We start from the raw sequence: 13,757 nt of genomic DNA on the forward strand, positions 1-13,757 counted from the left end.
AGGAGAGAGTAGTACTATTCTTGGAAGTTAGGTAGATTTTTTCTATGATAAGAAAAGCTTGAAACTTAAGGGTGACAATTGTGTTTCTGGTCCATATTTGATGTCAACTCATTTTTTTAATGCTATTAATTGTGTTGAGATTTCTCAACCTTTGTCTACACATATTTAATATTTATATCAAACATGTTGACATATTTGGCCTATTTTAATAAAATATTATTATTTTATATTATTGTATTACGAATTTGTTATCGTTATTTTTTATTTTTATTTATAAATTTATCTTACTTGTATCAATTTGTGTCAATTTTGACTTTAATAGGTTAACTTTTTAGAGATCGATTTATGATTATAGTAATTATATTGAAATTAATAGGTTAATTAGCAAGTTGTTTTTTGAATTGAATTTTCGTTTTAAACCCAATTGCCACCCTAATGAAACCCATGTTTTGCTTAATGAAAACACTCAAATTAGTATTGGGTTCATCAATAAAAATAATATTACAAGCAACATCTAATCTATCAATATATCTATTAAGAGTATATGTGGCGTTATTTGATTAATTTATATTTAATAAATTATATATTATTATTATCATTATTTTATATTATTATTATTATTATTATTTTATCTATTTACTTTTTATGTGATGATCTTTATGAATTGTTCATTGCTGTTTTTTAAGTAGGATTATGGATCCCATTAGTGTGTTAGAGGAGATAAGAAAAGCTTGAAACTTACGGGTGACAATTTGTGTATTTTTGGTCCATATTTGATGTCAACACATTTTTTAATGCTATTAATTATGTTGAGATTTCTCAACCTAAACCCTGTACCTATTTAATATTTATATCAAACATGACGACATATTTGGCCTATTTTAATAAAATATTATTATTTTATATTATTGTAACATGAATTTGTTATCGTTATTTTTTTTTTTTTTTATAAATTTCAGTTACTTGTATCAATTTGTGTCAATTTTGAATTTAATAAATTAACTGTAACAACCCGTAATAAAATATTTCTATTGAACAAGTTTGATCAGGTTTGACGAAGTGGACTGTATATGGGTTCCAGGTTGACTTTTTCTATTATTAGGATTTTGATTTGACTGATGTACCATTGTGTAGAGTTCGTCAATACAAGTTTATAGATTGGCAGCACGCCAGATTCTAAGTTACAATTAAAAAATTATGGTTCTGTAAAGTTTCAAATATTAGTTTTATATCAGTATCCAAAGCAGTCCCAAATTTTCGCCTGTTAATAACCCAAGGCTCTATATAAATAATGGAAAGCATGCCTAGTGGGAAACAAGTTCTAAAATACTCATTTTGTCCCCCAAACCCGAGAAATTTCTCTCCAGACCCAAGGATCCGAACTGGATCATTTCGAACCCATTTTACGCTCAATCGAGTCATTGCTGTTTTGTCCAAATCTAGCCACCACCTTGATGCATGCGCTAACCACCCTTGTTAACCACCTCGAGATAACCTTGCCGGCCAAATTTCAAGCCAAACCACTGGCCGATGCGTCGGGATCTGCCGTTTGAAGCCGGCGGCAGAGGTTTTGCATATTCCGGCCATTTGGCTGTTTTTCGGTCGTTTTAGGCCAACCCATACACTCGTCTCCCTATTTTTGGATCCTCTGAACTTATTTCCATGATTCATTTGCCAAGATTCCTCACTGTTTGAGAGATACATCAATGTGGACTTTGACAAAGTATTGCGACAAGTTTTCTTGCCACCGATGACATATTTAGACCGAGGTGAGTACACCATTTAAAGGCTTCAAGTTTATTATTACAAACGAAGATAAATAAAGAATAAAAACTAAGGGTCTTATTTTTTACCGGACAAAAATGTTTACTTACACTTCCATTTTCATGTAAAATTACCAAAAACCTTTTTTTTTTTCCGTATACATTTTATAACTTTTTTTTCCTTTTTTAAACACCCCATTTTCAAACACACAAAACTCCCATTCTACTCTATGTTCAATCCCCTACAGTATCAAAAACCAAACATCAAAAAATTTCTTAGTTGCTACTTCATAATGGTATGGAACCTTGTATAGAAACCAATCTTTCCCCTCAATTTCTTACCTTAACCAATCAAGATTTTAGCCGATGACAGCAAAAGTGTTAGGACCCGTCCAAAATTTCTCACCGGAACCCTAGACAAGCCCTGATCCCAGGGAAACCCTACCGGACCCTCCTATGGAAAATCCGGCAGAACCTCCCCTAAGGGATGGACTTACCACAAATTCCTGCACTGAAAACACACTTCTATAAACATCCCCTTATTCCTCCCACGATACTACAAGTTGACTCCACATATTTCAGCACTCCAAAATAAATACAGTAATCCGGTGCATAACAAATACATAAGTGTCCCATACAGTATACAGAGCTTCATGAAGTACTACTAAGTATAGAATACAACAAGAGTGAAAGAAGTATTACAACTGCAATAAAAGAAGATCAAGGTACTTCACAAACTAAGACAGCGATGAAGATCAAGTCCGCTCCGGATGAACACCGACAACCTGGTACCTAGAGGAACGGAATTTGAAAAATATGAGATGCTAATCATCTCAGTGAGTGACTCTATCGACTATACAATATAATACCACGGTAATAAAGTAAATAAATAATAATAAATTGGAAATAATAATTTCTCTCAAAACCCTACAATTCTCTCGGTTGGAAAAGTTCCCCTTTTAAAAACCTTTTCACAAAACCCTTTGTTCGTATTCCCCGAAAACCAAGACATCAAATAAATACCAGAAACAGTAATAATTATATTTTTAATTCCAATACAGTTTCAAAATATTTATTTTAAAATCCCAGTTCTGAAAATCACTTGATGCACCCACTATATATCAGTGGCGCCAACAGTACCCAGCGTCCCAAGGTACCGCCAGACAGGAGGTTATAGAAAGAAACCGGCATATGGTCGCGTGGCGTCCCACTGCGTTGCTGCTAACTGGTGTCCCATCCATGTAGGGGTGGCCTACTCTCATCCGATGGCAACCACAGGACAACCTCATAAAATCACCTGCGCGCTACTCACACCCACCTGCGCGCTAATCACATCCGTGTGCACACTAATCATATCAAATATAAACAGAACACCAGTATGTGCATGGTGCATCTAAAAATCATAAAATCCACATATTTAATTTATATATCAAAATCTCAAATTTTCCATAAATATAACGGGTTTATTCCATCCAATTGAACCCGAAAATTCTCCACAATTTCTTTATAATCAACATCATAAATTCCATGATTTTCAAATCCACCAACTCCCAAATCCACCAATTTAAATATTCACATTTTCCCAATAGCATAAATAATTCTTGAAATATAATAATTAAATCACATAATATTCCATGGGCATACTTTATAAAAATTGAAGTCACCAACATAAACAAATATTTTCCTTGAAATATTTGAAAATCAAATCATGCCCAAATTAATGTTAAAACCACAAGAATTTCGCAATCCTCAATACCATAAAATAATTTTCACATTTGCATAAATTTATATAATGCATATTTTCTTTAATCAAAATAAATTCACCAATAATTCCACAATAAATCAATTAAATATTTGGCATATAGAATTTAAATTTCAAATATTCAAATCACACATAATATTCACCAATTTAATTCCCGAAATTAATTTGAAGGTGGGTCACTCACCTTAAGCATGTATCTCAATCAAGATCCTCCGTAGGATCGACTCCGCTACTCACACGTGCACCTAAAACATCCACAATACACCAAACCACAATATTAATATTTTAATCGGGTAACTCCCAAATGGGTACCCGGGGAGCGAACACCAAACGATATCTAAAATTTACGAGTTATATACCGAATCGAAGCTCGAGTGATGAGGATCACGGATTCAGTCTTACTTTCTGGTAATCGGACCTAAGGTGGTCGGAATCTCACCGGAAAGCTTTCGGGTTTCGACTCCACAATTCTCCCAAACCGTCGCGAATTGGGGAAAATGGATGCCGGATTCGGGTTCAGGAGGTCGAACACAGTCGGGAGGGATCGGCGGTGCAACTAGGTACTCGCCAGAACAGTAACTTTCGGCGAGCCGCCTCGGTCACCGGCAACCATCGCCGGCGGCGATGCGTGCGGTGGCTGTTGGCTGAGATTTTTTGCAGATTTTTAGATCAATGGGAGAGGAATCCAACGGGACCGGCGGTGAGGCAAACGGAGGCCGGACGGCGGAGAAATCGGGGTTTGAAGAATTTCGGCCCCTGGCCGGAAAAAGCTCCGATCCCGGCGCGTCGGAGGTCCCGTGGCCGTGAAATTTGGTGGGTAGGCCGGACTTGAGGAGGTGGTAAGGGGTGGCTGGCGCGTGTGGCCTGAAAATGGCCGGAAAGGGGTCAAACGGCGGTGGCCGGCGGTGGAGGGAAAAATCCGGTGGCCAACGGCCGTGAAATTTTGGGGTCTTGCCAGAAATGGGGAGAGGCGTCCATCTGGCCGGCGCGTGTAAGGTGAATCGGCCAGAAAATTTAAAAATTCCGGCGACCTGTCGGTCTCTCTCCTCTCTCTCTTTCTCTCTCTTCCCCGAGATTTTTGTCAAATAAAAACCAGCGTGTGACACTGTTCATTCCACGTGGACCAATCAGGTGATGACACGTGGCGTCATTGTGCACTTAAGCCAGATATAATAAAATATTACGATATCCGGCGAACTTTAAACGTCCATAACTTTTCAACCAAATGTTCGATTTAAGAGTGCCGCTAGTCTATGAACTCGTATTGACGAGTACTTTACAACCATACAAGAGTCAAAACAAAATTATACAACGAAAAAAAGTCAACTCCCGGCACCTTTTGGACTGTTTGCACCTCAACTTGTTTTGCCCATAACTTTCAAACCGTAGCTCCATTTTCGACGTGCTACTAGTCTACGAACTCGGGGCATCATGCATTTAACCACGGTACCCTGGTCAACTCTAAATTTCAACTGGAACAAAAAGTCAATTTTTGACCCGCTCAGTCAACGGTCAACGTGCACGATTTCCGATGTGATTTGGGACGGGGTGTTACAAAAAGCCTTTGCAACTTCATCTTGATATGGAACACTGTATAGAAACCAACGTTTCCCCTCAATTTCGTACATTATCCAGTCAAGATTTTAGTTGACTACAGTGAAAACCAACCTCCATACCATAAAATTCCTTATACTATATTTGTAAACTGCAACTAAACAATTTTGAACCATACAAGATCTAAAGACTTGCTGCTTCACTATAATCAATGTATGTGTGATAATGGTGCTGTAGTCTGATCCTTAGTACAAATAAAATAACAACCAATAGAAGTTATAAATCGAAGATAAACACCTGTACAATATTAAACTAATCTCTAACTAACAGAATGTTAGAAGACTATAAGATAATAGTAAAAAGGCCATGTCATTTAAACAAAAGCATGTAATAGTAAAGACCAAGCCAATACGCCCATGCAAAGTTCTTCCAGAAAACTACCTTAACCTTTTCTTCAATTACTCACTCATAGACCAAACCGATACACCCCTACAAAAGCAAACCTCTTCTAGAAAACTACTTCAATTTCCATGAAATTATTATCCTGCTAAAGAGTTACGCTGTAGTATCTGAAATATTGAGCTTACTATGAAGGGCAAGAAATCTATTAGTAAAAAAAGGTTTGGTAAAGATATTAGCTACTTGATCTTCCATTGGTATGTACTTGATTTTTGAAGTCTTTTTAATGACTTATTCTCTGACAAAATATAAGCCCAACTTAATATGTAAGGTTGAAGTAAAGGATAACATATAGCAGCCAAAGACATAAAAAAAGTTGTAATCAGGAGACTTTTGAAATAGCAGTTGCTATGGAATTTGATTTTGTAAAGCTTTCATGGGTAAATTATTGATAATAAAAGTAGTACAACAAAAAGAATCTTACTAAATATATCAAAGGCATATGAGCATGAGCAAGCAAACTAAAACGTACTTCAAAAATATGTTTATGTTTGTGCTCACCATGACCATTTTGAGAATGCAAATGGTAATGAAATTGAAATCCAGTTTTGGTAAGATAAAGCACGAAGGAACAATACTTACTATCCTAATCACCTCGAACAATCTTGATTTTTTTGTTAAAGTGTCGTTCAACCATGTTTGAAATTGAATGAACATAGGTAAAGCTTTCAATTTGAGTTTGGGAGGATAAAGTCATATATAATGAGTATGATCATCTATTAATTAAATGTAATAACGAAAACCATCAACAGACTTAACAGGAGCTGAGCCCTATAAATCTGTACGTATCAACTTAAAAGGTGTCGAGGCTCTAAAATTAGAAGAGGGAAAGGAAATAAAATGCTATTTACCAAATTGACAAGCATCATAAAAAGATAAATTATGAGTGGTAAAGGCATAAGGATGCGCACAACGTGTTAAAATTTTGGAAAGAACTTGAGAAGATGGATGTCCATATAGTCGATGTAAAATATTAGTATTAGCATATACGTTAGTTGTTGAAAACGAGAGCTAAATAATTTGAATTAATAGATGAGGAAATAGTAGGTAAAATTTAATTAATAGTATTTGCATTGATGTTAACAGAATTACATTTTTTAGGAGATTTATCATTATCATTAGACTTTGAAGAAGAAAAAGTATTACAATGTGAATCAGAGACTTTATTACAATGAAATTTTGAACTAAAATTAGACATAGAAAAAGAAAATTTTGAACTAGCAGTAGACTTAGAAGAACGAGAATTATAGAACAAATTTTTATTGGAATTCAAAGTAAAAGAAGATTTTGTACGACAATTAGTAGCTACATTAGTGAATGTCTTGGTATCATTTCCAGAGGAAATGAAACTAATAGTTGAAGTTGGTGAAGAAGAAATTGATGAGGAATAGAGAGGGTAGCCTTGGTCACAAGAAGGTAGAGATGATGAAGAAAACAAGCTCGAATAATGACCTTTTCTAGGAAGAATAAGTTTGTATAAGCCCTCATCAAGCACTCGTTGGAGCAGTATAGTCCTTTGATGATCCTTAACAACACAAGAATCAACAGTAAACTCAATTATCAAATCATTGTCTTTAGTCAATTTAGAAACACTAGGCATGTTGTTTGCAATAGAAGGAACAAATAGAATATTCAAAAGCTTCATGGGAATAGTACTAGTTGGAAGATAAAAGTTTCCAATATGAAAAATAACTAATCACTTCTAACTATTAACTTGTTGTTGCCTATATATTCAATTTGCTCTAAAAGGGCATTTGCATCAGCTGCTACATGATTTGTAGCACCACTATTGAGATACTAAGTTGGATCAAGTAAAGTCAGTAGTGAAGTAGACTGACAGTGTCCAGCAAATTTATCTGACACGACCACAAGTGGAGCAGAAATTTGAGGTGTTATGATTATTGAAATAAAGTATACCACATGGCTTTGGGCTGGTAGTGAAGTTGAAGAAGGTCTACTAGGTGGACCAACAAAAGTTGCAAAAGAAGAAATGGTTATTGCTATAACATCCTGCCTCCATTGTGGATTTGTCACTCTCAACCCCATATTGTTCCTAATTTGACCACCGCTCTCGGTATGAGATATTTTGTTCAGAGCTTCCGAAGAAATCACCCATATTAGGATTGCTCTCGTCTGAGCGTGCTTAACTTTGGAGCTTCCTTAAACCTTGAAGTCAATCTCTCTAAAAAGGCCTCGGCGTTATGAGAATAACTATTATTACATTTAAATTATCCCATTATGAGAGTGATTATTATTATATTTAAATCATCTTTAATTATTTTGAAAATATTTCAGCATTATGAAAGTGACTATTATTACATTTAAATCATCTCTTGATCTACACCTAAGTGATGTGGAATTGGATATCACGTAGCCTATTAGTGTCCCGTACCCACCCATACTGATCATCACAATCTAACCTCTTAGGGCTCAGTAGACCTTCAAGGTAGATATATTTCTGTTCCATTATATCTTCAAGGTAGCACTATATACTATTGGTTTTGCTAATAAATCGAACCCCTTAGGGTTTATAAATAAATAAACTTTTATATTTTTCATCCATTCTGCTTCTCTGAAATCTTGATGTGTAATCCGTTAGGAAATATCAAACCAGGCATTCGAATGGTATCCCCTCCTTTGATCACTGTCCACCTAACAAAGTTTTGAAACATGTGAACAAAAATTAGAAACTAGGATAATAATTTTAAGAATTGCTTCAAACAATATTAAAATGAAAAATTAGAAATGAAGATTAATTATAATTTTGAAAATCTTAATGGCGTTTTGATATATATATATATATATATATATGATTGGTTTATCTTTCTGCACAATTAATGTCAACTTTATTTGATTTATTTATTTAGATTGTGGTAGACTTTGGAATCAATGAAATAAATGTTATTTTGTGAAATAAATTATTAAAAAAAATTAACAAAATTATATATGTTTTGGAAAATTAATTGATATTTTCATGAAAAGATTTAAAATATAACTACAAGCACATGCTAAAAAATAATAATTTATTGAGACCTGTAATTTAAAACCAAGTAGTGAAGAAAGATGGCCATTTTGAGCTTTGCAAAGTCAGCCCCCACACAAAGTCTCACACCCCCACCAAAGGCCATGAAAGTCTTTGATCCTGCATGCAATTCCTTTCCCTATATATATATATATATATATATATTGTTTTTTTTTTTCAAAGTAAACAAAGTTTTGAAATTAAATATTAATTTTATCTCTAAAATAAATTATATAAGAGAAAGATTTAATTGACATGGTAATTAAATTAATTACCTCCCATCGCCATGGATTAAACAAAAGAGGATCATCATATTTATCAGGATCCAAATGAGTAATTGCAGGAACTACCATAACCAGCCAACCTGCTGGAATTGTAAATCCTGCAAAATCCACAAGTTATTTTTTAATGAACGTCCTTACCATCCTTCTTAAGAAATTTAATTAGATCATATAATTTGGAGCTCGAAAAAATTAAATAATAATTAAATGTCAAGGCAACTCATCTTATTAGTAAAAGTCTATTTTAAGGACAACGACAAATTTTAATTTTGCTATCTAAAATCTTTTGGTTTGAACTATTAACAAATTTTTTCTATAAAAAACATGTGCATATTACATAAAAAAAAATAAATAAATAAAGTTTTCTGCTTTATCTCTATAATTTTGAACTTGCCATTCATCTGAACATCTTTCACAGCTTTTCTGAACATTCCGGGCACGATATTTGCGAGCCTGAGTGTTTCATTGATTACCTGCATAATTGAAATAAGTAAAAGGAACGAATTAATTAGAAAAAAAAAATTAAATTTTCTAATATTTACAAAAACCCTAAAGTTTTTAAAGCAAACCTAACTCACCATATGAGTAAAAGTCATGGACTTGTATTCCTGCCATGTAATCTCTGAGTTCTTGCTCTCACGGCTTTTAAGAATTGCCTCGTGCTCTCTCTGCAAAATGAATTAGTGACTTGGTCTTTTCACTTTTTTTTTTTTTCTTTTTGTTTTATTCTTCTAATATATATATTTTTCTTTTCATGGTGAAACATACAATATATAAACAAGAAAAAAAATTAAAACAAGTAATAAATATAATTAATTAATTGTTTGAATCTGCTGCCTACCATGAAAACATACAAATTCCCTCATTTTGTGTCAAATTCCTGATTGGTTTTCTACAATTTTTGACATTTTTGCCCTTGTAGATTTTATAATTTGCACACATAAACGGTTTTCGATAAGGTACCAACTCCATGAACAAGTACTAATGAAGAAAGGTAACAACTCCATGAACAATTACTGATGATGAAGAAAGATAACAGACTGTGACTGCATCCACGTCGCCGAAATAATAACATATCATTTAAATATGTTTTAATTTTTTAATATATAATTTAAATGAAAAAAAAAAAAAAACAACCCATAAAATTTCTTTGTGATCCACTAATAATTTTTATTAGTGGTTGATTAAACGTATAATTTTTTTTCTTCTATATATCTACATTTCCATAAGTTTGATTGAAATTCATCTTCATAAGTTCTCATAGCAGTCTTTCATTTTCATATCTAAACTGTATATAATTATATAAGTATTACTATTAAATGAATTTTTAAAAAAGGGAAAATTTCGACTGTTCTAATTACAAGTAAACCTCACGTTTTTTACAAATCATTGCTTAAACTTATTTATTGTTTTTTACTAGTTAATTTTTAACAATTAAATGTTATAATTATATTTTAAAAATATTATTCAATCATAATTTTTTTTTTTGGCCTACAATAAATAAAAGAACTGACAAATAATTTTTTTGATAAATATAGAAAATTAAAAGAAAGTTAATTATAATTTCCTAAAAATATGGAGTTTAAATGTCGTTATAGCAAAATTGAAAGGATTTAATTGACGCTTGCCCTTTATAAAAATTATATAAGAGTACAAACCGTTAATTGTATTAGAACTTGAGGATGATCAGAAATAAACTTGATGGCTAAAGTAATGGCTGTAGAAGTCGTCTCATAAGCAGCAAAAAGAAGTAGAAATATCATGTTCACTGCAATTTCTTCACTCAAAATTGTATCTTCTTTCCTCACTTCCTCCACTAAATAATCCAAGAAATCTCCATGGTTAATATTGCAATTTTTCCTCCCTTCCATGGTATCCTTAATCACTTTCAGTGCATTTTTTCGACCCTGTCAAAATTTTTACTTACTTCTATTAATTCATTAAACATATGTAACTTTTAATAACATATAAAAAAAAATTAAAATTTATGCTGCCATTAATTAAATATAAAATTACAATTACGTACCTCTAAGCATGCATGGTAAGCAGTTCCTGGGATGTTTATAGGAAACGAGATAAGGCCAGACATAAATGCGTTATAATTATCCTTCAGTTTCTTGGAGGTCTTGCATTCATCATAGCTAATGAGCTTCTTAGCAAAATATTCAAAAACCATCTGCCAATCTGCCAAATTAAGACCAATTATATATATATATATATATATATATATATATATAACACTTTTCATTGTCAATAAACAAATTGCAAAAAAAGCATCATTAACAATATTATATATATATATATATATATTAGTAACTTCTTATAAACCATAATGCCATGTTTGGTCATTTTTAAGAGAAAAATATGAAATATTTTGGTTGTTTCAAATTCAAGAGAGTTGAGTAATTTTACATTTGAGGTAGCTTCTTTGATATCTACAATATTGCCATGAGAAGCCCATGAATGTAAACGTGTGCGTGTTGATTCATCCATTTCATGAATCAATTTTGCCTTCAAGTTTGCAGGACCAACAAGGTGTAGAATGAGGTTTTTTAGGTACTTATGAGCCATTTCATGGTAAACAAGCAAGCTTTTTCGTCCAATAATTTCACTAAAACTCTCCGTGTAAGAAATTACAAAAGACTTTCCTTCTTGTTGGAAGATCTGGTAATTGATTTCGGGATCCACTGAGACTACCACTTTCCTCCCAACCAAACTAGTCCGAAACAACGATCCATATCTGAAAACAAACAAAAAAATTGCCTAAAAAAAATAAATAAAGAGTTTCTAAGATTCAAAAAAATTAGTAGTCCCTTTGATCAGATCTTAACTCATAGATATAAGCATAATTTTAGCTATATCTAAGCATACAGAGATTCAAAATTAAAAAATTAAAAATAAAACAAAATACAAAGATTCTCTTTATATGTTCAGGAGGACGAGGACACCGGACAAGAGAGTTTTTGCCTAAACATGTAAATTTAATATGTATAATAATATAATAAATATATATATACAGTTCATTTCCATTGCAGATGTCCGTATTTTAATAAAATATAAATATGATTTTAAACAATGATTTTTAAAAAAATATTATAACTAGAATATTTTAAATGATGGTTTAAAAAAAACCATCATCTAAAGTGATGAAAACTGTCTCTAAAATGATGTTTGCATTTTAATAAAATATAAACATTCATATTAGAAAATTCTCAAAGATAATATATATATATATATATATAAACTGTACTATAATGTTGATGCATAGTAGCCCACAACATTCCAGATATATATCCTGTGAATTGCATATAATTAAAATAATATATCCCATAAATTACATGTAATTGAATAGATTATCTACCATCTTATAAGTAACAACACTTATTATGGCAACTCTATATATATAAATATATAAACACACACACACACATATATACATACCTAGCCATTCTACTTCTGATAAAAGGAGGAATATCATAGAGTGAATGATTAGGGATGAAGAATTGGATGGTTTCCCCAATAAAGGGAAAACCCATTGAACCAGGAGGTAATTTGCCATGACACTTTGGATTCTTCCACCTATAAACACAATGACTCACCCAAACAACCAGTAAAGCCACTAGGCACAGTAATACCTCCCGGGTAATCATCTTTGCCTTGCTAGCTCTCTGCAACCTTCAGATTTTGAGTAGACCATCAGAATACATGGAAGCACTATATATATATGTAAGGGGAGTGTTTCAATCTACTAAGATATTTAACAAAGACTTTTTAACAAATTATCTTATCCAATTGAATGGCGGACAAACATTTGAAATTTTTGAATATTTATTTCCATGATTCGCACACCTTTTTTTTTTTTTTTTTGGGAACATTAATTCATACACCTATAGTATTAGAAAAATAAAGTTTCTACTGCATAATAATTCTTATTTCAGTCAAATCATATAAACATTAAAACACATAAAGCCGCATTATAAAAATAATAATTATAAATATAAAGTAGAGATTATAGAAAAAATTAATATAAGTTGAGATAAGAATTTAATTCTTTGGCTTTAAGATAATTTTTGTCCTGCACATATGCTAAAAAGTTTTAGAAATCTAAAAATAATAAATGTTTCACAAGTTACAACGATTTTCTTTTGAAAATAGTAACATTTCAAATCTCCATAAAACGTGAACAAATTTTGTACACCTCTCTTTACGTAAACGAATAAATGTGAACGAAACTAATTATTTTTTCTATTTATCTTTTAATTATAGAAAATCAGACATACACATAGATAAAGTTTGCACCTATTGGTGAAGAAGTACAAAGCTTCATGTTCCAAACCTTTGCCGTCCTAAAGTTGTCTTCTTTCATAAAAACAATATTTTCCGCTTTAAATAAATAACTCAATTAATTGGCAACCAAATAATTAATTAAACATAATAATTTTATTCACATAAAATTCTTGTATTTGGATCCACAAATTCAATGGACAAGATGATATTTGTCAAATATCTTTGTCATGCCACTAAATAATACTTTAGGCAATTCCAACTGTAGCTTTCGTTCCTAATATTGCTCACCGAGTGCTCAATGGCCCCTACAAGGAATATCATAGAGTGAATGATTAGGGGTGAAGAATTGGATGGTTTCCCCAATAAAGGGAAAACCCATTGAACCAGGAGGTAATTTGCCATGACACTTTGAAAGGTTTACAATTATTGTTGGGGACTGAAATGGTACAGAATACCCTTTAGGGAATTAGAAAGAATTCCAATCAGAATCCAAGTATGAATGCATTCTTCTTACTATAAACACAACGACTCACCCAAACAACCAGTAAAGCCACAAGGCACAGTAATACCTCCTAGATAATCATCTTTGCCTTGCTAGCTCTCCACAACCTTCAGATTTTGAGTAGACC

At 32.4% G+C, this 13,757-nt stretch overlaps 1 protein-coding gene across 2 annotated transcripts; it reads right to left on the bottom strand.

The window, feature by feature from the left end:
• Positions 1-6,678: 6,678 nt before the first annotated feature.
• On the bottom strand, positions 6,679-13,201 carry LOC107433410 (cytochrome P450 87A3). 2 transcript variants are annotated; one of them, XM_060815247.1, is made up of 10 exons: positions 13,141-13,201; positions 12,283-12,516; positions 11,254-11,581; positions 10,868-11,017; positions 10,500-10,748; positions 9,420-9,509; positions 9,236-9,314; positions 8,836-8,942; positions 8,572-8,699; positions 6,679-8,190 (listed from the first exon to the last, which is right to left on the bottom strand). In XM_060815247.1, exons 2-10 carry the CDS (start codon positions 12,489-12,491, stop codon positions 8,094-8,096), a joined length of 1,437 nt encoding a protein of 478 aa, XP_060671230.1. In that variant the 5' UTR covers positions 12,492-12,516; positions 13,141-13,201; the 3' UTR covers positions 6,679-8,093. The 2 variants fall into 2 exon arrangements, with proteins under 2 accessions (XP_060671230.1, XP_060671229.1); XM_060815246.1 differs by having other exon boundaries at positions 13,122-13,183.
• Positions 13,202-13,757: the final 556 nt, after the last annotated feature.

The sequence above is a fragment of the Ziziphus jujuba genome, chromosome 3, assembly GCF_031755915.1.
Source record: "Ziziphus jujuba cultivar Dongzao chromosome 3, ASM3175591v1".
NCBI classification, from domain to species: Eukaryota; Viridiplantae; Streptophyta; class Magnoliopsida; order Rosales; family Rhamnaceae; genus Ziziphus; species Ziziphus jujuba.